General features: G+C 36.4%; 1 protein-coding gene across 7 annotated transcripts in view; it reads right to left on the bottom strand.

Annotated features, from left to right (window-relative positions):
- Window positions 1–897: 897 nt before the first annotated feature.
- LOC112048119 (protein Gawky) overlaps window positions 898–26397 on the bottom strand; it is a 47104-nt gene continuing 21604 nt past the window's right edge. For all 7 annotated transcript variants that reach the window (XM_052884173.1, XM_052884177.1, XM_024085503.2 and 4 more), the window contains exons 11-18: window positions 22694–22816; window positions 22013–22150; window positions 21629–21786; window positions 20481–20625; window positions 19503–19835; window positions 18052–18171; window positions 17334–17471; window positions 898–16916 (exon numbers count right to left, since the gene is read on the bottom strand). In XM_052884173.1, coding sequence (XP_052740133.1) covers window positions 16800–16916; window positions 17334–17471; window positions 18052–18171; window positions 19503–19835; window positions 20481–20625; window positions 21629–21786; window positions 22013–22150; window positions 22694–22816 — 1272 coding nt within the window. In that variant the 3' untranslated portion in view covers window positions 898–16799. The remainder of the gene's footprint in view (window positions 16917–17333; window positions 17472–18051; window positions 18172–19502; window positions 19836–20480; window positions 20626–21628; window positions 21787–22012; window positions 22151–22693; window positions 22817–26397) is intronic.

The following is a 26397-nucleotide window of genomic DNA, read 5'->3' as shown; positions in this document are numbered from 1 at the left end:
TAAGTGAATCAACTCGTTGTTCTTTTCTCCACTTATTAAATTTTTCGTAGGTATTTAATTTGTAGGTTCGTTTTGTTCCATCTTTAAATTAGGGTCACCATTCTCAATAGATGAAGACATAACAATTAATGTTGCGAAATATGTAAATTACGGTCACAAATTCACAATGAATTTCTTAAGAAAATCAAGTATGGATTATTCACAGCAAATTGTTTTTAAATTCTCGGTCTTTAATTTTATTTTTCTTTACTAATATATTTTTTTTCCATGAAGAAAAGGCAAAGGTATTACACCGTACAACCTTGTCTTCAAATCTCACTCTTTAAATTCGCAACTCAATAAAAATCAAATAAAAAAAAATAACCGCATTCCACAGACAAGAACGCTGCATTTTATTCCAATTTCAAGTTTTATTTTTATCAAACAATCAGGACCTTAATCGCTCGACACGCGGAGCCATATAACCAAAAGAAAAAGAAGGACCTTACCTACGATGATTCTATTTACGAATAAAACCTCCTTCGATAAAAGTTGGCTAGTACTCGTAACAGACAAAAATTTAAAAAAAAACAAAATTACTTTACTCCTAGAGGCTGAAATGCTTGTTTAGCCCCGCTGTGGAGTGGTAAATGACAATGTTTTCGAGCAAGAGTAGTGAAAATATGATTTTAATCGTACCGTTTGACAACACTGGGACGGACTGAAGTCTGTACGAGACAGTACATTGTGCGTCCGCAACGTATACGTTGCGAGCCCGCTCCACTTTGAAATCGTTCGCAATCTGCTAGTGTGATAAGCTCCCTCCTTGAAGTATTCTTTGACTATTTCATTTTCAATTACGTAAATTACTAATTTTCGGGACGTGGAAGAGGAAAGGTATTAAAATAAAACGCACACTTTTTATATATTTTTTTATTTTTTTTTTACAATTATTCAGATAACATACATATCAAACCAGCCGAAGTATGGCTAAACCCATTTATTATCTAAACTTATGAACAATACAAGAAATTGATACATCTCAAATTCACCTTAATTTAAATATATAGATATATTATATATGCATCCACTCTACATATAATCTACAACCTACTTATTCATAATCTAATTTTTGCATAAATTCAAAGTAAATATGCCCAAAAGAAATATTGTTGAACTATGAATATACATATAACTTTTTGGCAATTAATTGAGTATCATTATCTGTGCATAGCAAAATTAATTTTTCTTTAACATGTAACTTAGATCTTATTCATAAAGAGGCCACAAATATAACAGCGTTTCTGTCGTCAGTTCGATTATATAGGGACTTTTGTTAAACATTATTGCCTATACTATAAACATTACTCTTATGAAATGTAAGAAAAATATGCTTACACGATAACTGAATTAGCCTAGCAGTGCTGTGCAGTAAGAGTTGAGGCAGTACCACGCCGCCGCGGCGCCGGCGAGCGCTCGGCCACGCTCGGCAGGCGCCCGGCCACGCCCGGCAGGCGCCCGCGTACGCCGCGGCGGCGCCCTCTTGTGCGTACACGTTGCGCCGACGCCGCTGCGGGGCGCCCTTACATTAGGTACATATACGTTACAATACAACACTTCACATAATGATCAAAACAACTATTTGTCATCTACATAAAACTTTCTCCAAATGTTTATATTAAAATATGTCTACAATTATTGTAACTTCTAATTAGTTACAGCCAACTTTACAAATAATTGATACATTAGACTCTCAAATAGATCTCTACTAACTATTATTAATGGTAAAAAATAAAGAATAAAAATACTTCTAAACATTGCATTTCAATCACATAAGGTTTAGTTTAATTATACAATAATAACATCTTTTTTTTAAACCCGAACATAATAAGTATTACGAGAACGTTGATATCGTTGAGTTCTGGAATGGAAAATAGCACACTTAAATTCACTAACTGTTACACTTACATAATAATTATTGTTCTCCTGTTTTGTTTGTAAAATACATTGCTTTAGGTAGTTTCAGAAAATAACAATAAAAATATATCAATCATATACGATACGCCGATACAATTCATGATATATATATTATATATATAAGTAGTAATATATTATATACCTTACAAAATAACTTAAAGGAAGGTTAATACAGGTGGGTGTACCAAATAACAGTGCAGTGCGTTTGGTAAGTACGGGAGAGCGATAAATAGTTTATACGTGAGGTTACTGAACGAGGTAATACAGATTAAAGGATATGAGACCGTGGAAGCGTCGCTTGCTTCTCTTATTTGGTACGCAGAGCCCCGCGCGCGTAACAAGCGCCGTAAAGACAAGGCACTGGGGCGGTCCGGGGACCTCACGCCGGGGCTCCGGCCGCCGCGACGACGACTTCTATAAGTGTCCACTTACACGGCGGCAGCTGCTACCGTCGACTGCCGTTGGCTGCCGCCGAGACGTCGTTCGTCGTCGGTAGAGTTGCCGCCCGTGCAAACGAACCCTAACACTATTCGCGTTTACATAAACAGATTGAGAATATACGAGTTACAAATAAATGCCGAAACAGATACAAAAACAACTTAAGGAACACTACAGAAGCAATCAAATTGCGAACACATTTGTACTACATAAAAATTAATACACAACCCTTTGCGCGAAAAAGACTGAAAAGTTCAACTTTTTTTGTCACTTAATGAAACAGGTAACACTTATAGTGAAACGCGGGAGATTTTTTTTTTCTTTTTTTGTCGCGAAAATCTCGTCGTGTGCCGTTGGGACGCGCGATATATAAATAAATATAATAATAATAATAATATTAATTTTAAAGTACCTGTTTCATCACCAGTATAATACTACTACATCTTTAGAATTAAATTTTCTCATCACAGAGACTTTTACACAGAAAAACCTTTTACAATTTATTTATTATTCTATTGATATTATCATTATGCAAAATTTAGTTGTCTGACTATTTAAAATATCAATATTGTTCAAAATACAAGCGTTGAGGAATATTTTTTTTAAATATTATTGCTGTAATGAGACGAGACAGCTTAAATCTATACTAACAACTTATCGATACGTAACACTATCGATCAATTTCACATCGACATTGTTATAAATGTTTTACGTTACTGAGAAATATTTTTTTTTTATATCTAAGTTGTACTTTAACTCAAAGGTGGTACCAAAAATATATTTTATTATTAAAAACAACGCCAATCGCATTTATTACTTTAGAGAGAAATCGAACACTACAATACTAAAAGGCAATTAATTAAGTTATTTTTATTATTATGATAACTTAAGATTTTATTATAGGTACATCGAAAAACCTAACACAATTACGGGATAACGGATATGAATACAACAAATTGATTCGAATTAGAAATGTCACTAGATATGCAACGTTTAAGATCAAAAGCTCTAGCCTTCATACCGACCTTGAGTCTACAACCATAAAGATCTTTGGGTCTACAATGAACACTTAGCCTTATATGATACATTCCACAAAACCATCACATCTAAGATAATTTGAATAAAATAAGTGTATTTCGTCAAGCAATCCTCCACTACAGTTCGTTTCATGTAGGATGGTAAAAATGACAGTTGGTTTCACTCTTGAAAGCTTGCCGCGTTTCACGATAATAGTATGTAGGTATTATAAACGTCGTACAGGCGACTGTCACCGTACCCATGCTATCTGAAGAACACTTTAACAATATTTCGTACATTTCATTTGAAAAGTTGTGGATGTGTAACGAAATCCGCTCATCTCAGAAAGTATACACATTTTATTTATACTTTTGCTTAGTGCTCAATGTATATTATGGAATTTCGCAAAATAACACAAATATCTTGAGAGTGTATTAAATTCTCCAAATTTGCATTTTAAATTTAAGAATTTTTGGCATGAAAAACATAAGACTAGCAAATTTTTACACAAAATTATATTTAAGAATCTCTGTCAAATTTAGTAAACTCTACTAGCTTACTTGTATTAGTTATAGTATAAATCACAATCGACCTGCGAACAAGTCCTCAACCCGAAGATCTTCTGAAGGCTAAAGCAAAAAACATACATACAGCCGAACATAGAACCGCCTCCTTTTTGGAGGTCGGTCAAAAATAGATTGCAAATAGACATCGGTGGTAATGGAAATTACAAAATTTTTCAGTCTCTACATACAGACAACAATTAATACCGGGCGTATACATATATCGCCACCCCACGCCACGCGAAATAATGCGAGAAGCTTCGACGCAACAAACATGGCGTAGTGTGGTTTTGCCCAGCTTCAGTGTAACAAAGACCTAATTATCGCTTCTAAGGATACCTCGATTACAAAATGGTGGGCTCAACTAACTAGTCATTTTGTTTTTTTTTTTCGTCAAACCAGTTGTTTTTTGGTCTTTTTTTTCAACTTCCCGTACACCTAAAACGTATTACACGATACGCTAAGTAATAAAAATACGCAAAGCGGTATGTCTCGTCACATACAAACGTGTCGATGGCAGTAGGAAACATCTAATAAAATAAATATTCTCATCCGATTCACTGGATAATATTAAAAATATTTTTTTCTTAATCACAGCTATCAGTCTGTTAAAATTTAAATTAAGTATTTAAGTATATATTTTTTTGTCAGAATTGTATTAGTCGTAGTCTCCCTTACATAGGATATTCAAGTACAATCAAGGTACAAAAGTGACTAATGCAAGACCGTTAAGAGTATTGGTTTTGACGCGAATACGAGAGGTTGTATAAGACTAAATGGAACATAGAAATTTTGGTCTTTGAAGCTACGTTATTATAGATAAAAGACACACAAGTGCACGCGAGTACATGAGTATTCAACTATTCTGTGTCCCTCAAACATCAAAACTACTTAAGTGTTTTATAAATACACCCAACAAACTAATTTGGCGTACAATCAATTTAGTTAATCCAAAACCATAAACCTTGAAAAATCTTCTTTTATGAATGTACTTAGTTTACGAGATAAGATTTTTTCAATGGGAAAGCAGAGTATCATTCAAATTTCAAAATGGTTTAAATTGGTCACATGCAGTTCTTGCTTTAAACAAACGCATTACTCGCGCGCACTTGCATGCGAATAGTTACTATACGTATATCAATCAAACACTGTGCATCGAGTCGAGACCCGGTTCAGTCCACTTACATATACATGAAAAACATTGAATATAAACGATTTTCTTTTTTTATTACACACAGGTACAACAGAGATCTAAATAAACAAAAAAAAGAATAATACGAATAATAACTAGTGTCGATTATTTAGGATATGATAATTAATTATGCTCGATAACAAAAAGCTCTTATAAAGCGATGTTCGAATGCGAGGAGACTAGAGAAAAGCGGATTGCCTTGTGAGTTAGCGAGCAGTAATGGAGTCTACTGCATCAATTAGCTGTTTTTTTTGGTGGGTGGGGGGTTGGCCTTAACACACATATATACATAAAATGCTATATAGGCTGGACGTGAAATGTTACGTAGGCGAAGCACTGAAGGGTCGTAGAGTTAGTTTTGACAACATATATCTAGTAACAAGGCAACAGAAATGGCACGTATGCAGGAAATTGTCGCCACTTCTAATGCGCATCATTAATTTTATAGAACCTGCACATGTCAAATTAATTTCTACTTAGCAGCGAACGTGTGGCAAATGTCGAGAAAATAACTTTTTGTTTTCAGACGCGACAAACGCTTTTCGCCGCGACTGTAGCGACACGTTTTTGCATTTACCGCCTACGACTGATATTTCACCAGTGTGCATTTTATAAATACTGCGCTATGCAATATAATATGCTTCGCCTTCGTATCAGGATACGTTTAGCCCTACTCTCGTCAGAGAATGACTCAAATATTGGTGTCTAGTATTGTCTAGTACCATATAGGGCATAGATAATAATTAATTGAATCATGCGTATAAACGAAAAGTACACGACAGATGTTTACAATTAAAAACGATTAAAAGAAACTGGTTCAAAACTGGGTTCAAAGAATTGCTATAAGCAATTTCAATTTAGTGACGTCAATCTGATGATAAAAGTCGATGTAAAAAACTCATCATAAAGTATTTAAGTAGACACCTAGTAGATACCTTAAGTAGATACCTATAAGAAGTGGATAATTTTCTTGTAATTTTTATTTTATTTTCAATATAAAAGACAGTTTTATTATATACAGATAAAAATTCAAGTTTAACAAATCGATGTCGGTCGTGTACTTTTCGCCTAAGACGTGCCATGGGAACGCAATGTGAACGAAGCACTGGGCGCGAGCCGACCTGTGCTCGCACTGGCACTGGCACTGGCACTGGCCGGCACTGGCACTGGCACACTCGCTCAACTGACGAGCGTTGCTCCGTGTACTGATACCTGTTCACTTACTGATCTACAATAACATTACATATAGCAGTTAAAAATATTCTCAGCGATCACATTTATTTAAATTATCAAATAGAGAATTTAGCTTACTTCAACATTTAATCAATGGCCCTCTCTGTTTACACGTAAAGTCACTCAGTACATTAATTATTTTGTATTAAATCAGTTGTTTGTGTCTATCGAGAACACCCTTTGTCTTACAGCTATATACCAATAATACAAAAATCCATTCACTATAATTAAGGTAAATTTTAGATATTTTAAACACTAAAATGTAAAATATGAAACATCCTAAATAAACTCTGATATTCCAATTTTAGGCGTTAGGTCAATTAAATATATTCTTGAGTGACTATGACAAAAGAGAAATAAATGCAATACAATAATACTACCCAACCATTCCCTTGTAACATAGACAGGTTCCAAGCTGCTCGGGCCGCCTACCTACCTACTACCCCTACCCCTACCCCTACGCTACGTCGAAAGCCTTCGTTAGTATATTTGGTATTCACTTATCGCACCACGAAACAGGACTAGAGGGGCTCGCCTCTGTGCCGACGCCGATCCACGACCCACGCAATAAAGGAAGACTAGTTTCTTTGTAGATATCACCTAATATGCTTCTATTGTAAGGACGTCAACGTACAAAAATATATATAAACAAAGATAACAAGCAAACAGCAAAACCTTATCAAATTAAAAAGGCCCTCCTGAATATTGTACAATATCACTAATGACGACATAAAGCTACATAAAGTCATCGTTTTTTTTTTATTTCGTTAATGGAAAAATGAGTTGTCTTTTTAGTAAGCATCGCCGTTAAGCGCAATGGACGTTTTGAGAGAAAGAGAGTTATAAAACACGCCACTTCGTATATATTTGGTCCCTATACGAGTATGCCGTTCAAACAAAAGCCTACACACCTTCTAACAGATTTTAGCAAAAATAATTGAGACTTGACACCAGTGTCAAGTCCAGAAAGGTGTGTCAGCAACTAAATAATTATACTAGCTATTACGATTGAGATCGCATTAAAATGCGTTTTTAAAGCCGAAAAGGCGACCGACCGTCCGCGACATCAAATGCTCATTTTATTAAAACTAGACTGAATTTAAAAATCATAAAACAACTGCTTTTCTAATCCTGTTACGATAAAATCTGCTACTTTCCAAAGTAGGGTAGTCACAAAAAACTTTTTTAAAACTTTCAAAATCGCTAAAAGATCTAACTTTTCAAAATTACCCGCAATAATAATTAAAAAGTAAAATTTTATATTGTAATTTGTATCGTTTAGAAGCGTCAACGGTCGGTATCACTTATCCGATGTTAAAACAAAACGGAGGAACTAAAAATTTACATCCTAACTGAGATACGTTCTAGGCGTTATGCACGCACGATGCAATACCTAACAGAATGGTCCATTTGGTTTAAAGATCATAAATAGCTATCTAATTAAACAAAGTCGTCGGCGAACGCAATTTCAAAAATTTCCAAACGCCAACCTTGTTTTAATTATTATTTTTTAATAATAAAGATAAAAAATAAACAAAAAAAAATATAACAACAATATTATGAGCAAACTATTATTTGAAAATACTTGAGCTAAATTAACACCAGAGCAGCTTGGGACAGACACCGGTCTGATAAATGGCTCTTATTTGTACGATCAATAGTTTGTTGTGATGTCAGAGATCCACAGATTTATCTAAGAGTATATAAATATTTAGTGGTCGTTAATGGCAATGAGACATCGACTTTGGCATACATGTAATATCCGACCAAAGGTTTCTTTTTATTACGTTTGGCTGAGGCGAATGACCAAGAAGATTTGCAATGTTTGATGGAAACAATTTTAACGCGTTCGTAATTCGCTCGTATGACAAGCAAGCAACTACTGGTTTAAATTCCATAGCTATCGTATAGTTAATCTATTCTAAGTAGTCCGTTTGGCATTGCATGTATAGTGGTAAGATAACAGAATAAACGCATTTGTGTGTACAAACCAATTATTTTATACTATAGATACGTAGGCGTTACGCGCCTACAAAATCACCGCAAACTGTTTCAATCTCAGCTAAAGAGTGCACACACGCACAACTTTGTGTTTACTTACATATTACACTTCCTAAACACACAACTCGGCATTATAGACATTATTTAGAATTTTATTATTATGCTCAAATAACTTTTGTTGTTTACTATGAGACTAAATGAAATTACACCAATTAGGTGACTTTCTTCTTCAATTCGACGCGCTATTGCCATATCTATAGTATAAAATCATTAGTGCACACAGTTTTACATCTGTCACTGTCTAATGTACATTTTTTTGACTACATTCAAAGCCAAATAGACTTCCTAAAAGTTGACAAACAATACGATCGGGTTATATTGCGTCATTGCAGTTTACTTTGTCTATACCCCAGCCAACAGCTACCAAAGGTCGGACATCATCACACAAGTATAACGGAGCGTAGTGTTCTCTCAATGTACGGCCCGATACCCTCACTACATCTCCCGACTCCAAATAAATAAATATTACTATTTATGTTACATATTAATTCGGGTAAACTTCATGAGAACCAAAACAAATAGATAATATTTACACGTAAGAGTATATAGTTATATACGAGAATATATATAAAGTATATATATATATAAAATGTTGATTGATGACATAACACTTATAATAAAAGTAAAACATAGCTAAGCTCATTAATGATTACACAAGGCGAGGGCGCGGGCCCGGCCGCGCGCTACCACTAGTCGCGGCGCGCCTACCGCACAATTCATTACAAGTAGTCACTTCCAAAGGAAACTATTCAACCTGCCATCGGTTACGGTAACGTACCACAGTTCATTGAGGCACAATCATTGGTTTCTTATTAATTGCTTTTCATTTTTTTTTTTTCGTTTTTATATAAGTTTTTTTTTGTGTTTTTTTTATTTTTTTTCCGCTTACATTTTATACATCTATGATAATAATAATTATTATAATTACTTTTAGGTACGTAAATTTATTCTATATAACAGAAACGAGTCACGAAAAAATGTTAAGAAGTGAAAGCGTGAAGCGTATTAAAATCTTTTTTTTTTGTTAAGAATATAATTTCACATTATATACATATTACTGTAAAAGGTGTAAGATATAAATATACAACAACATAATAATATAACACAGACTAAATTGCACGTGGCGCAACTGTGTGCAGGAAATATACAGTCCTTGAACCGAGAGGAGATTCAGTTATTGCGGCGTGCGCCGCTCACAACCTGGTCGTGCGGCGCGGCGACCGTGACCGGACTACGAGTATGTGCTATAGGACTATTCTGTAACTATGTCTTTTTTATCTGGACAGTGTAAGCTTGGAATTTATCTCTATCTCTCTATTTGTAGTAGCAATTGGCATGTTAGACACAGGCATAGTCGCATTCGAAACTACCACTGCCGTGTTGTAAAACACATAGTTGCTGAATAGCGCTACTGACAGAACGATAGCGAGCGTGACACGCTAGCGTACAGTATAACTAATATACCTTCTATAGCGGATGCATTTCTTCCCTTTCTGTCATGATTATGTCATTCGATACAAGAAAATATCGCAGCTTTACAGGATAACGTAAAATTAAATAAATTTAAGGTTTCCATAAATTAGGTGTTTGGTGAATACTGCATTTACTTTTTACTCTATATTTTATGAGACTCTTAAAAGATTATATCGAGTCACCTGTTGAATAAGCATTACGAAATCATGCATCTGCTATACAAAGAAATACTAATCATTCATAATAATAGTCTGCATAGAGACAAAATGCTTTTAATCACTATCTTAGTATCCCAGATTGACAAATTAGCCTCGTGTCACCCAAGCGAACGCCAAACAGTCATTGTTAGCTCATCAAATCAAATTCCATTTCACCTTCATATATTTTTGCAAAACTTTAGCCACAGAAGAGATGTGACTTGCCGAACGAACGTCCGTTTAAAGTGAAATTATTATGAATGTAATTCGATTCGATGATTTAAAATGAACCTTAGGCAAGGGGAAAGCGTAGTTTTGAAACGCAACTAAATGCTCTATGCTAAAGTTACATTGGAAGTGTATGTTTCATAGACATTAATTTTTTTTCACCAGGTCCATTTTCTTATTCGACATACATTCGAAATGTATCAAGCTTAGCTCCCTAATCGTCCGCCGTTCCAAAAATACGCTTTTACTCCTAAGCAACTTGACATTTGAAATAATTGAAGATCCCTTTATGCTACCAACCCACTGATGGAATTCTGAAATAGCCTCAAAAACAAATCATGGACAATATATGGATCTCTTGTCCCACGATCAATATCCTAAGAGTTTATATAGGCGGATGATTTCTCAAGGACGCAATTTGTCAAAAGGGTGGCAGCTTCGGGATCTCACAACCAAGTCATATAGTTTGTGTTACTGCGTCATATCCACAAGGGAACATTTGGCGACCATAATCCATAAATACGTCTCCTGAATTTGAAAAATTAGCTCATGCTGTTTTACAACACAAGACATTGTGTTCAATTACCAATATTCTGGCAGTCAAACAAATGAATGCTCGTAATCAGTTAGCGTCTAAGCAAAATGGACCTGACAATGCTAATCACTTTTCGTACTACAGTACACAATTGTAGGCAAGTTTAATCTTTGGAAATAGATCCATTTTTCTCTGACCTTACAACGTTTGACACTTGAAAATGACTGTGATAACCTACTAAGTCACCATGATCGCTCGCTTGTGGATGTCACGCAGAATGGTTAGACCAAAACTGGAATTTGTCTTAAAAGCTTTTACAGTATATTGTCATTGCACGTAAAGGCTATCAAAGCCGAATGACTCGCGATCGCCGCTTTACCGACACCTAACGGCCCCTCCACACCTTGGGCTATCACAATCGTCAAATATCAATTAAGTTTCAGCAACGGATGACTCGCCCGAGTGTGAGGGGAGCCCTAACACCACTACACCACAACGCCTATATTATGTCTCTTTATATTAACATACCCATTACTTAAGTACTGTTTACATTTAACTGACTAAAAAACTTCAAGGCATGACTTCTTTCGTCTTTAATCTATGGACAACATACTTCTACAGGGCACTGGATCCTTATACTTTCGGTTTACTCGGCACGTCTAAAATTTTTTTTTTCATCATAAAAAATGGAAAAACCTTTATATAAAAAATTAAATCTTGAACTTTATTGCTGTAATAAATTCACAATTTACGAGTAAGACCAGACTACAGCGCATGAGGCAACATCCTGGACAGAACGGCACCGAATAGCTAAAAGTATTACCCAAACTATTGAAAGAAACACCCTCAATTGAATTGACACCGGCCCGCTCTCAAGAGGTAGATCGTAACAGTTTCAATCATTGCGATAGTTGCAATTCTAAGCACTGACATCAGAACCCATAGAAATAAGAATAACTATGTAAAGGTAATTCGCACTAGAAACTTTAAGTTCATCTCGCGTACAACAAACAATAATTCAAACAACACGCGTTACGTACCTATAAAATAACTACTATGCTGCAATTTTAATTTATTAATTTAAATATTTTTAAATATAATTTAACAGTCAATCTTTAAAAAAAATACTAAGTAAAGGCATATCTATCTCTGATATAATCAGTTATTTAAATATGTTAAAACCCAAAATGGGTTTTCACGGGCGATAAAACCAAGATTTTAAGATTCTAATTCTTGAAGTGACAAAATATACAGAATCTACGTGGCGTCCGTAACCCGGTAGTTTATATCTACATTATTAAATTCTGATAAAAACTAAAATATCGCGTTTATGAGACCATTTAGCATGTCCTTTCTTTCGAGTGCAAAATACATCAAAAGTGTAGCGAACATTTATTTGCAAGTAATTCATCATATGAAGTTCATAACCATGCAAAATAAGACTATTTTTGAGTTTTTTTTTTCAACAACCTAGTATTTAAAATTAAAAAAAAAATAGTAATTTAAATAAATCAAACCGCTTTCAGTGAGACTACCGCAATTCATTTTATCATACAAAATAGAGGATTTCGCTTTTTTTATTTCTATTTCGCAGACCCTCCACTTAGTTATGCTTACGTCATGCATTAATTACGTCACACGGTTTATTCTCCACCCCCGTAGCGTCACTCGTTTAAAACTAATTTAAGTAATTAATTTAACCTAATTTTTATAATCAACAGTAGCGTAAAAATATTATTGCAAGACTATACTGTATAATCACTTCCCAACGCGTGAAATAATTAATCCGTGTTAAGTCAATGAAGAGCTAATAGGGATGATGATAGATTTTTAAATTGTATATAAATTATGAGTATGCTAATAGTAAAGCAATTTTGTAAAAGTAACAGGGGATCTGCGATCATTACTTCCGGAGCTACAGGGATTTAAGTCAGATTCGCGGCGCTGCCGCGGATCCCTGAAAAATGCGCCATACAAAATGGTGCGAATTAATGACGTCGTAGGTCATAATGATCGTTAGATTTATATGGGCGGTCAAACAAAATTACTAATATCTTTGTTATTTATGCGTTTATGTTTATAGTTCATATATTGAAAAATGTTACATTTAATGTAAAGAAGCTAAAACTGTATGAATTTTCATCAAATTACGATAAAAGATTTTTAATATATTTTGAAATTTTATAATCTTATTTATTTTGCTAATGCAAATATCCAGTCAATCTTTGTTTTTTATGTATAAATTAGTTAGCATTGACCTTATCTACCCGAATGTATCTTAAAAATCAATATATTCAAACCTAGTCATCATCCCCATTGCAACTATAGCAATGATTTAGTTTAAAAAAGTTACGTAGACCAAGAGCGAGTGCACTATTGTTGCATAGACGTTACACGAATGGCATAGGAACATCAGATCAATAACCCGTACCGAAAACTATTTTTTTTTTTTTCAAAAATCAATTTTGGAAGATATGTCTTACAAGAGATGCGATCGATTTTTTTTTTGTTCCAAAAAACAGTGTCATCATATCTTTGATACTCTTTCTTTGGCACCTTACATTAAAAGTCATTCGACAAGGTCCGAATCGTGTTCGAGGCGAAACCGTTAGTTTTCCGCGTTGCATATACCGAGCCTTTAGTAATACTATTCAAAATTTTATAGTAAAAATATCTTTAGACAAATATATCATAAACTGGTCACTCTAGTACTAGTCGGTGATAGTTACAAGCTGTTTTTTTTTTTTTTTTCAAAATGAAACTTCTATAGTCTGTTGAATTGTACAATTGAGCTAGATTAAAATTGATCTAAGTTGTCACAATCGGATATTTTATAGACACATTTTGCTTGTATAGTGTCTATGAATAAGATGTAATTTTGACATCGAGTATTGCACTCATTCATAGATTCTACAGTGTGTAACGTAATACACACATAATTCACTACGATTTGAAAAAATAAACTAAAGAAGTTTCACTTTCTCGCGTGTACACACCTAAGGATACACGCAACATTTTTTTTTTTTATTTTTTTATTATTTTTCAAAAGGCGATGAAGAATATGCAACATATAGGAGGTGGCTTCGAAAAACCGTCGAATCGGTCCCACTATAGGTGATACACTAGGTAATGAGGAAACGCTAATATTGTTACTAATTGAACACATCATACAAACATTTAACACTAACAACTACGGGTCGAAGAGTACAGCCACACAACATATCAGCAGGGTTATTCTGTAACTCAGTGTACCATTCAAATAATCACTCACTACATATTATATCATCGTATTTTGGAATTGCGATTATTAAGAAATGACACAATTATCGTCATGTTACGTAAAGTAGCATTAGTAGTGATGATTGCAACGTCTTATAATTCGATGGAACCGGCTGCACACTCAAAAAAATATGACGTCATGCGTCGTTCCCTTGCTCTAGGGTTGCCAACTTTTTTACAAGAAATAAAGTATATTCTAGTCTATGAAGATTTTCTTTCGAAAAACGAACATTTTGTTTTGAAAAATGCAACCATTCCATCAGTATTTTCTTATGACGTTGTCACGTTCAACTATAGTCAGTAAACCGACTTCACAAACAACCGATTTTTTTAAATGAAATACTGGTATAAACGTAATTTCGTTGAAATAACCTAATCAGATGATGGTAAAAACAAAAAATCACTGCCACTTGATGTAAAATGGCGTACTCAAGGTCATTTCATTGAAATAACTATATTACATGATCACAAAAACGTAAATATGATGGGAAACCATATAGTGACACATCATTTGAATGGTACACCGAGCCACACAATGGGTCCGCAGAACATCGCATTCACCTAACTTATCTCAATAATTTGTGAAGTCACCGAGCGCGCGGCTCGGCAAGGTACAGCGATTCACTTAACACCTAACACTTAGCACTAAATCGTAATGTTTAATTAAAAAGATCACTGGAAGATACACAATGTACATTATTAAAGTCGATCGCCTCCCGCGAGCGATCGCTCGGCTCGGCTGAACTCGGATAAGCTCGGCCAGTCTCGGCCGCGCTCGGCCAGTCTCGGCCAGTCTCGGCTGCGCTCGGCTCGGCCGGCGTGGTGGGTGAGTGTGCGATCCTCGCCTCTACTATCTAATCCTGTTAATTGGTACTGATATATTTTGGCAGAGTATCTCTGTGGCACACCATCAATAAATTAAAAATAGTAAATAAAAAAATGTAAATAAACTTTCATAGTAACGAACATTTACAAGTGCGATCGTTGCCGTAATATATCAATGCTTACGATAAGCTACTATAGGACTTAGTTGTACGCTTAAACCTACGATGATGTAATAATACCAAAGACCTACAACTACAAGTATATTATTAACAGAATATCTAAAGCATATGTCACTTTGAATAACGTTTAAATTGAGCCTATAGAAAATACCACAAATCTTTTATTAAATAGATATTGATATGGCTAAATTTAAGTTAGAACTTTATCCTTACCTATACACAAAAGTGTAATATTTTAAATTACTGTCAATTATAGTACTTTTATAACACTTCTCACAAATGTATGTAATATAAAATGATAAAACAATTTTTAATTTAATATATTAGGTTACCCTTACATTAGTCGTATAATCTAATAATCGTTTCATATATTAAACATAAAGTGGCACTTGAATCACAAATACTGGAAAAAATTTGGGGAAACGTTAGCATCGGCGGAACTAGACCGTCGGACCGGTCGACGGCCGACGCCCGACGGTCGGGCGACTAGGCCCGACGGCCGACCGCCCGGCAAGATGCGTCGACTCCTTCCCTCTCAGACTATACTGCTTAAAGGAATTTATCTCTACAAGAATGCACTTCGAATCTCATCCATTTCGATTTTTGTTATTCTCATTTAAATTACGTACTAATATTAATAATAATAATAATAATAAAAACTTCGATAACCGGGCGAAATGCACTTAATTTTTTTTTATTGCTGTAAAAATATCACTACTGGAAAACGAAGGCTCATCGCGAGTGAGAATTTAAATATCAAATAAAATAAATTATAATAGTAGTATTAATAATAATAATAATAATATACGTTAGTTGTATGCGACAAAACCACAAATATATAAAAAAAATAATAATAAACACGAAAGAAACTCGGAACAGCCCGCCGGGCGAAACAGCAACAGCCCGACGCGCGCAACAAAATAAATACAGACTAAAATAAGGCCACGGGGAGTGACTGAGGTAGCCCGCGACGCTACTACACTATCCGATAGCTTATATTATTTGGTAATTTACAGGAGGAGGGTGTGACCCTCCGCACATTATATGTCTGACGTTGTATATGTATAATTCTTATGTACACTAAAATAATCTACATGAACACTTACGAAACAGTAGATAATAGAACGTGGACAGTTGGCTACGGCGGGCGCGAGGCCACGCGGCGCGTCGCCCCGCGTCCGGCTCGATGTGACTAGGCGAATAAAATTTAGTCCGGCCCCGTGCGGGGGGCGGCGAAGCGTAATTACAACTAGACCTCCTCCACCTCCGACCCCCCCTGTGCGCCCCTTCACAATAACATAGCAATCATTGATCATTGTACGCTCACACGGAGCCACTCCTAAGTTGTACTCATTCAATTCGGTAAAAGTAAATTTCAATTGCCTTATCGGCGCCATCTAGCTACAACAAGAGAAAACACAATATCCAAATTCATTTCCATATAAATCAAAGTTTACTTTTACGCGGACGAATTGGTACAAAATCGTACTCGACACAAAGATACGAAGTCCCAGTCGCTACTTTGATAGTTTAGTAACTTCGCATCTGTCTGCGATGCGACGTGAGGTACCTCTAGTGTACTACACTGGGGTCGCACAGGGTCGGCGGCTGGGCGGTGGGCGTTTAGATGGACTCCCCGCCGAGCAGGTCCGGCGGCAGGAACGAGTTGAGGGAGGAGGGGGTGGCGCGCTGCTCATGCTGCTCAGGCCACAGGCCTGGGAAACCGCCGCCCCAACTGTCCTGCAATGACCAAAGTAAACCTTAGTACCTAGATACATTTTGCTATGATACACGACTATAATATATCCCTTTCTCTGTAGGTAAATAGTCCAACAAGTATGTATTGCACCCTAATACTATTCAATTTGAGTTAAATTTTTTAACTGTGGAGCTACTACTACTTACTAGGTTACTAGAAGACACAATTGATTTCATGACTTAAGCAGTATAAGCGAAATCAACATTCAAACATTCATTCAACATTATCGCACAAAATCACTAACACGACTAGCAGCGTGACGGTATTCACGCTGTCTAACGAAGAAATGAACTCAAGTTATCAAATACCCTCTTATCATCATTTTACCATCACTGTAGATCTTGTTTAACTTTGAAGATTTTATTTAATTTTAATTAACAGGCTCAGCTATAACTTACTTTGGCAGCGCCACCGCGCCAGGCGCCGCCGCCGCCCGAGCCGAGGTGCTGCAGAATCATCTGCACCTCGGACTCGGCGGGGGACTCCGCGAAGATCGTAGTGTTGCTCAAAACGCAGTTGTTCAACGCCATCTGGGCCTGCGGTACACAACAATTATTTATTTTTCAAACATATTAACCTTTTTTAAATACAATTCTTCTATATGGCTTTTATTTGTGCCAACTGGGCACCTTGATTTAGTATTAGTAGTTTTGCCCTTCCTCTTTTCCTGTCCTCAAATTAACGTATTAACTACTATGTTAGGTTTTTGTAAAAAAATTTTTTTTTTGCCAAAGCACACATGTTTGTCAAACATGGCTTTTGTAAAATTCAAGTTTGTCAAACATGGCTCTGTGCTGGACTGTTGATCAATTTTAGATTTTATTTTTAGGCAAAACTTCTGTTACAACTATGATGTGATGCACATTTTACAATAATATATTCAGAGGCACCCACTTTCATATGACGCGAGTATATTAAAGTGGGTGGAAATTTAGTCTCTGAGTATATATCACTCAATATCAAGTGTAATGTGGATGTTTAACTTTTCAATAAAATATTAGTATCAAAGTACCAAAATTCGGCAGGAATTTGACAATAATCGTTTAGCAAATTTGGCTAGAATGTTTCTACTGACAGCTCAAAAGGCTTATTGTGTTCCAAAAGTAGGACTTATACCTTAGCAGCTTCCTCGCGCGTCGAGTAGCGTGCGAGCGCCAGGCCCTGGTTCAGGTAGAGGTGGAAGTTCTGCAGCGGGCCGTGTTGCACGCACAGTGTCTTCAGAGTCGACCCGTCGATCTGTTCACATTACAATAAATAAATTGAAATTCATAAATCGGATGAGTCATAATTAGCAATCCATTTTTGGCTCACTGTTGAGCTGAGCACGAGGCTCCTTTCAGAATGAGAGGGTTTAGGCCAATAGTCAACCAAGCTGACAGAATACGGATAGGCAGACTTCACACACATAGAGAATGGGGATGATGACTAGGTTTGAATATATTGATTTTTATGATACATTCGGGTAAATAGGGTCAATGTTAACTAATTTATACATAAAAAGCAAAGATTGTCTGGATATTTGCAAAATAAATGAGATTATAAAATTTCAAAAACTATTAAAAATATTTTATCGTAATTAGATGAAAATTTATACAGTTTTAGCTTCCTTACATTAAATGTGACATTTTTTAATACATGAACTATAAGCATAAACGCACAAATAATAAAGATATTAGTAATTTTGTTTGAACGCGCATACAAATCTAACGATCATTACATTGCCTATGACGTCATTATTTCGAGCCATTTTGTATGGGGCGTTTTTCAGGGATCCGCGGCAGCGCCGGAAATCTGACTCTTTAAATCCCTGTAGCTCCGAAAGTAATGATCGCAGATACCCTGTTCCTTTTACAAAATTGCTTTACTATTAGTATACTCTTAATTTATATACAATTTAAAAAACTGTCATCATCCCTATTAAGAATAGTCTCAGGTATGTATCACAGATGTGAGGAGTACATATTTGGTGATTGGCTTCAGCCGTGACTAGAGGCCACAGGGAAAGAAGTGTCAAGCAATTAAGCATTTAAGTAATACTTCTATGTCACATAGAAACCATTCAGAGGTATGGGTAGAATTACCTTGTATCTACTTCCAAATAAGCCTGTTTCCATCTTTGAATGCATCGTCACTTAACGTCATGTGAGAATGCAGTTAAGAAGAATAAGCAAGTAGAACGATACAATAGGAGAGGAAGGTCAAATAAGAGATGTTTGGTGTGCAGGAAAGAAGTTACACATGTAAAAGGAGTCAGTTGATTTTGGATGAGTTGACTACAGTGGTGTGCACTTTATAGATGCATAATGGGCTGCCTACCCTTAAGACTCATTACGCACCCGAATTGAAGAAGGAATTTCTCATTTTGTATAATTTTATGTAAAGTGCATAGGGTAGGCACACAATAAGCAACCTTCTGCACATTGATGGGACTGACATGTTATTTATAATAAAAGTCCCTTAAAACTTATAGATTAAAAAAAAAAACCTTCTGCACGCCATTGGTTGACTATTGTGCCGACCCCACATATATAGGAAAACAAACAAGACAATCACGATGATAATCATACCTGGGCAGTAAGGTTCTTCAGTAACAGCCAAGTGGACGCCTGCCACGAAGGCACGGCGCGCGAGTTCACGTGATGTTGGGGCCATTTAGCCAGGCCCGGTGGCGCGGGGCGGGGCTTCGCCGCCCAGGCGTCAGAAGGCTTCAGACCCCCAGCCGAAGTTGCAGGGGGTGCGTAGCTCCATGTCGACGAGGACAATGACCTCTCGCCCCCAGGTGGGGACGTCTTGCCCCCCAGCATGTCGGTATCTTTTATACTGGGCAGCGAGAGTGGAGAGCGCACTACTGATCCCGGGGTCATAGCTGGGTCGTCCTCTACGTTCTTCATTTGGTTACCCTGTCAAACAATTTTATACTGTCATCATTTTCCTCACATCAGTGGATGGGTAGTTTTTTTGACAGAACTACAAAACACAACTATCAAATTTGTGACAAAAAATTAACCAGAGGGTTAAATATCTATGTTCAATTGCCAAAAAAAATATAAACACGGCCTACGCAAAAAAACTATAACCTATATTGACGGCCTCCATGGCGCAGAGGTATGCGCGGTGGATTTACAAGACAGAGGTCCTGGGTTCGATCCCCGGCTGGGCAGATTGAGATTTTCTTAATTAGTCCAGGTCGGGCTGGTGGGAGGCTTCGGCCGCAGCTAGTTACCACCCTACCGACAAAGACGTGTCGCCAAACGATTTAGCGTTCCAGTACGATGTCGTGTAGAAACTGAAAGGAGTGTGGATTTCGTCCTACTCCTAACAAGTTCGCCCGCTTCCATCTTAGATTGCATTCTCACTTAACATCAGGTGAGATTGTGGTCGAGGGCTAACATGTAAAGAAAGTAACGAAAGAAAGCAATAATGTCCGCCACATTCGTCATTAAGTGACGAACGTTGTCACATCCTAAGCTTACAGATGAAATTAGTGACGGGTTAACTTGCCACTGAACAAAAAAATTAAAAAAAAAAGATTATGTATCTCATACCTTCCACGGCTTGCCGGGCTCGAACTCCGGCACGAGGTCGTAGGCGGGCTGGTGCGCGGCGTGCGAGGGCCACGCGTCCTTGCCGTCCGCCACGTCGGCGCCCGAGTCGCCCCAGCCCTCCGACGCGCGGCTCATGCCCCACGGACTGAAACATTACTTGCTTTCAGTGTCCGACTGAGATAGCGACAGTATGCCACGCCCCACCCCCTTAAGGGTCAAGTGAACGATCATCGAAGACTGATGACCTTAGGTCACGTTCTTTGCGTGTGTGAAGCCTGCCAATCCGCATTCGGTCAGCGTGGTGGACTATTGGCCTAACCCCTCTCATTCTGAGAGGAGACTCGAGCTCAGCAGTGAGCCGAATATGGGTTGATAATGATGATGATCAGTGCCTGAAACGAACAAACTGAAACCGAAATTCAGCTTCAGTCTGTTTCAGCCGAAACCGAAACTTCCAGCAAAGTTATTTTTGTATGATATGAAAAAGGTTGCATTAAGTAGAAGTGCAGTAAAGTAAAGTAGTGGAGGATCTATTTATTGCTAAATATTTTTAATTTTATTCATTCTTTAATATTTTAACTAATCATAATAATTTACCCTATTATGGCTTTTTGAAATCATAATCATCTAGATACTGATAACTATAAACACACAAAATTGATATTTCAAAAGCGCTTGCAAAATAAACTTGAAATAAATTAATTTCGATTTTTTTTTATTTGAATAGGCTACTTGCCTCTTTTGTAAACAATGTTTAAACTGAATTGTGGAAGTGTTATAAGCTATTTTTTAATTTTGTCCCGTCAATAATAACCAGTAAAAAATTTAATATAAATGAAAAAATATCTACGTAAAATTTTTGCCCCCGAAACAACATATTAGCAAGTGACGTCATTCATAGAGATAACAGCGTGATTGGCGTTTGCAGTGATGTGATATATCATGTCACAAGCGCCAATCACAAACCGATGCGGTGACGCGATAAAAATACAATTTTGTTTTATAAAAATATTACAATTACGAGAAAATTTTAACAAATGAAAATGTGATTAGAGTTTCTAGGCATCTAAACTGCCTATATGCAAAAAATCTTCTTAGTTTTATACAGCAGGCGAGTAGCCTATTGTGTAACTCAAAAGGAAACTCACGACTCAGTTTGCAGGCCAATCTGGCCGAGCTGCGGGCTGGTGGCGGACTTGGCCGTGCCGGGCGCGCGGCTGAAGTCATTCACCTCCCCGTCCTTGTCCAGGGACGGCAGCTTCCACTGGTTCAAGCGCGACTGCTGGTTGCCACTGGTGGCATAAGCCTGTATACAAAAACAAAACGTTAGAATATATATTTTTTTACTAGCACACCCTCGAGAATCAGCTCTTTTTACAAAAAAAAATATTTAAAAAATTGATAATTCGGTTGACCCACCTGTCAACAGTCAACAACAAAATGTCGCTGTTTTTTAGCTCAAACTCTTTTAACAATAGATTTCTTTAAATCTGATGGTAAGTGCGCTATTTTGTTATGTACTAAAAACTTACGGACTGCGTGTCCTTGGTAATGGACATGTCGCTGAAGTTGTTCTGCAGCGGCGCGAGCGGGTCGTGGCTCTGCTTGAACAGGTCGCTGCCGCCCGTCTGCTGCTTCATGTATAGCGCTTGCTGGTTGGCTATTTGGTTCTGTACAAAATACCAATAAATATATTAATTTCAACAATAGCTACGTTCCACTTGGGGATCCTAACGATCACGCTCACAACTACAGTATTTCGCGTTCCACTTGCTTGCGAGCATCGCTATCTTACTCACGTAGAATGGATTATGAGGCGTTTTGAGCAGTGATGTAAATAATACAAAATGACAAATTTAAAAAAAAAACGCAAAACGAAATTCTTTAAATAAGCGCCTAAAGTTTGATAAGTAATGTATACGATAAACGACCACGCCGGCGATCCACCTTGAGTTGAAGTTTCGTGGGCGAAATTAATGACGTCATCAGTGACATTTTCAACACTACGACACCAACCGCGATCGTTGATCATATGGATCGGCTGTAGGAGTATTTTGGACGTTCTGATCGCCAAGTAGAACGTAGCCAATCTGTTACTTTTGTAATATATTGCACAACATTTACCGCTCACCCCCAATTTTAATCGCTATTTAGTTGTATACGGAAGAACGTTTGCCAGGTCAAACAATCGTTAAATAAGTAATAAGTATTACCTGTAGGGCGGTAATTTGTTGTTTGGCCTTGGTGATCTGCATGGAGTACTGCATAGCGAGGGTAGAGTTCGGCTTGGGCACGGCCACCGAGTGTTGCTGGACGAGGTGTTGCAACACTTTAATCTAAAACAAAGAGAACAATTGGCTTAAATTTTACTGCTTCTTATTTTTTTTTTGTGGCTCTCCAACTTGCGAATGTTAGCGGACAGTTCCGCATAGAATTCTTCTGCGAAGTTTCTTTTGCAAGGCGAAATAATTGTGCAGCACACACGATACCAGTCAACTCCCGGATATTTCGAAGCCAAGATTTCTTCTTCTTTTAAGTTTTACTTAATATACAAAAACAGTACCCATTTATCATCCTTCTGGAAAAGAGGTTAATGTGTAAAACTGAAAGAACGGTTGACGGTCTAAATAAACCATCAATTTATACAAATACAACCGAAATTTTAGCTCAACTTAGAGAAGAGTGAAATCCAAAATTTTATGATATTTCAAGAAGAAGAGATAGAAAGAGAAGGTATTTATAAAATTCTTTCACTTATGGTAAAGTACATTATCAGGGAGTTAAATAAATAATATTTTATCAACGTATTCCCACAGGAACGGGAACTACAAAGGTGAAACCGCGGAGTTCCCGTTACTACGTCTAGTTACTCTTTTATATACTATCAAACCCAAAAACGTGTCAAACTCTCTAAATGACCCTTAGCCTGATTACGTAATGAATATTTTTGAAAAGACATGAAATGTTTATCCATCGAAGTCAGTAATATAAAATCGTTCAGTGTTTTTCCTTTAGCAGTAGAACGGCCCGTAACGATTTACATACAATAGATGATTGGCATAACGACCCCAACGAACGGAGAATACCGAATCACGAAATGCCCCTAGTACGAGATCACACGAAACTATCGAAATACTAAAACAGCCCTTTTTATTGTCAAGATATATTTTCTCTTAGCGAAATTACTGAGATTCGCAATACTACAAAGGATATTGAATATTTTTCTTAACAACTATCTTAATTCTTAACCTAAACACGCATTTTGAAAACTACAAAAATGTTTTCCATTTTATATAGTGTTTGATTTAAATTATTATGTATTGATAAGATAGTTTAATTTTCAATAACTTAACTTATCGATCGCTGCTTTATTTTATAGTATAATGATTTATTTTCACTGATTCTCAAACACTCTTACAAATATGATTCTATATCTATATCATAGACAAATGACCTTAACGAGGCTTTCTAATAAGCGTTCATGTATTTTTACTTCGTTATAGTTTCGAAAGCCATTGCGAAGTGTACAATCACGTACTAAGGGTACAAATCTACTTTGGGAGTGTTGAACTAAATTAAATCCAAACGATAAATTACAAGGCCTCTATACAGGTGGTTTCCTTTCGAACACAGAGATTATAAATAATGTTGATACTGTACTACATATATTGCATAGTGTAAATCTATCATAAGCTTTATTGCGGGAATTTTTTATAATAATAACACCCCCTCGTATAAAAAAATATCCCCACTAAAAATAACAGTAATTTGGACTACCTTTGAATATGTATATTGAGTCATTTGCAAAATTATTTTTAATATTTTTTTTTATTTATTATGCGAATTATGAAGTTTGTTTGTACGCCCATACAAGTCAAGTTTTCGTCGGTGTGACTTCACGCGAAAACTATATTTAGTATGGGGCGTGTATGGAATACATTATTACTTCTACAAAATTGCTCTACTATTAGAATATACTAATATATACGATAAATAAAATTGACAAATACACAATTGTAGTTATTTATTTACAAGTACAAGTGCAAATTCCGATTGATCAAGTTACAATGAATCACGAAAAATTGGTTCCATGACGCGATAATAACATTAATGACTTACTCAACACGGTGCAATGTTTGTATACAACATTCACATGTAGGACTATCCTATAGCGGTTTGTTTGCAAACAGCTTCCTTTTCACTGGAAGCAATGACTCAGCCCTACCATCATTCCACTACGCGTAACATTACGCAACACCCTTTCAGTCGAGCTTGTTTGTAAACAGTGTGTTTTTATACTACTAGCGGTCGCCCGCGACTTCGTCCGCGTTTTCGAATTTAGTTTTTCTCAAATACCTCGGAAGCCATGGATTTTTCCATAACAAAAAGTAGCCTATGTGTTAATCCAGAGTGAAATCGTTTTCCCTTCCAAATTTCAGCTAAATCGGTTTTGAATTAATTAAAGTTTCATACAAACTTTCAACCCCTATTTTATCCCCTTGGGAGTTGGGGGTAGAATTGATCAAAATCCTTTCTCAGCGGATGCCTACGTCACTACAACTACCGGCATGCCGAATTTCAGCCCGATCCGTTCAGTGGTTTGAGCTATGCTTTGAGATGACATATCACCTTTTAAATATTGGATAGAAGCAGGCGTTACTTTGCGGAAGTTCATCATGATTATATAATGATTTATTTATTTTGCTATCATCCGCATGACTTTGCAATTGCACGTTGTAGAGTCAACATCTCCTGAGGATGATGCTCCGGTTTCGGGGTGAAACGTACGTAGAGAGTATTTTGTCGGACCTGGGTGACGTTGTCGCATGGGTTCGTCGACTTTTCGCGGATGATAGCAAAATAAATAAATCATTATATAATCATGTCACCTTTGAGTTTTAGATATTTAGACACCCATATTACCTACTGTAGGAGTATGTATTCTTTGTTATATGTAATTTTGTAAGATTTTTTACACCCTTTCAGTCAGTCGCGCTTGTTTGTAAACAGTGTGTTTTTATATATCTACACACGTATACCTACTGCATGAGTATGTATTGTTATATGCAATTTTGTTTGTTTTTTCTTTATCTCGCAAATGAATTTCAAAACAGTTTTTGACGTGACAACGTCTTATAATTCGTTGAAGCTAGTCGCAAACTCGGAAAAAGATGAGGTCATGCGTCGTTCCCTCGCTCTAGGGTTGCCACCCTTTTTACAAGAAATAAAGTATATTCTGGTCTATCAAGATTATTAAACAGTATTTTAGAAAAACAAAATTTTTTTTTAATTGCAACTATACCATCAGTATTTTCTTATGACGTTCAACTATCGTCAGTAAACCGCCTTTAGAGACAACCGATTTTTTTTTCTTAACCGATTGGTTGATTTCGTCAGTAGTGTAGTTTAGTGGACAATAATTAGGTATTATGCACAGATGAATCAATAAGAGGCAGATGGAGCGTACGGAACACGACGATGTCGTAGCTCCGCCAAATATAAAATTCAAAAACGAATACATTCTCGAGTCAGTACGACACGAAGCGTCGCATCAGTTTCTTTCAATATTATTCAAGAAAAATGGCGTGAAAATGGTGTCCGAAATTTTTAAATATTTAAAAAACTATTCACAAAATCTAAAGAAATAAGATAGAGTATATTTTTTTGGTAATTATTGAGTATTATATTAATTTACGTAATTCTTGTTAGTGTTAAATTTTAAAATACAAATTATAAAAAAAGTTTGTATATGCGGATGTCAAGGAGACGCGTGATGTATTTTTTATGGGTTTCCGTGGCTTCACCACGCTGCTTGTAGAGACTCACTCTATATGATATTTACTCTGTGGTATTATGTGTTTGAATAACTTTCGTTGTTTAATAAGCGACTGTATGTTATTATGAAAATTATGCACAT

Source organism: Bicyclus anynana, chromosome 11 (assembly GCF_947172395.1).
Source record: "Bicyclus anynana chromosome 11, ilBicAnyn1.1, whole genome shotgun sequence".
NCBI lineage: Eukaryota > Metazoa > Arthropoda > Insecta > Lepidoptera > Nymphalidae > Bicyclus > Bicyclus anynana.
Note: the sequence above shows the minus strand (reverse complement) of the source record. Positions and strands in the feature narration are given on the sequence as shown.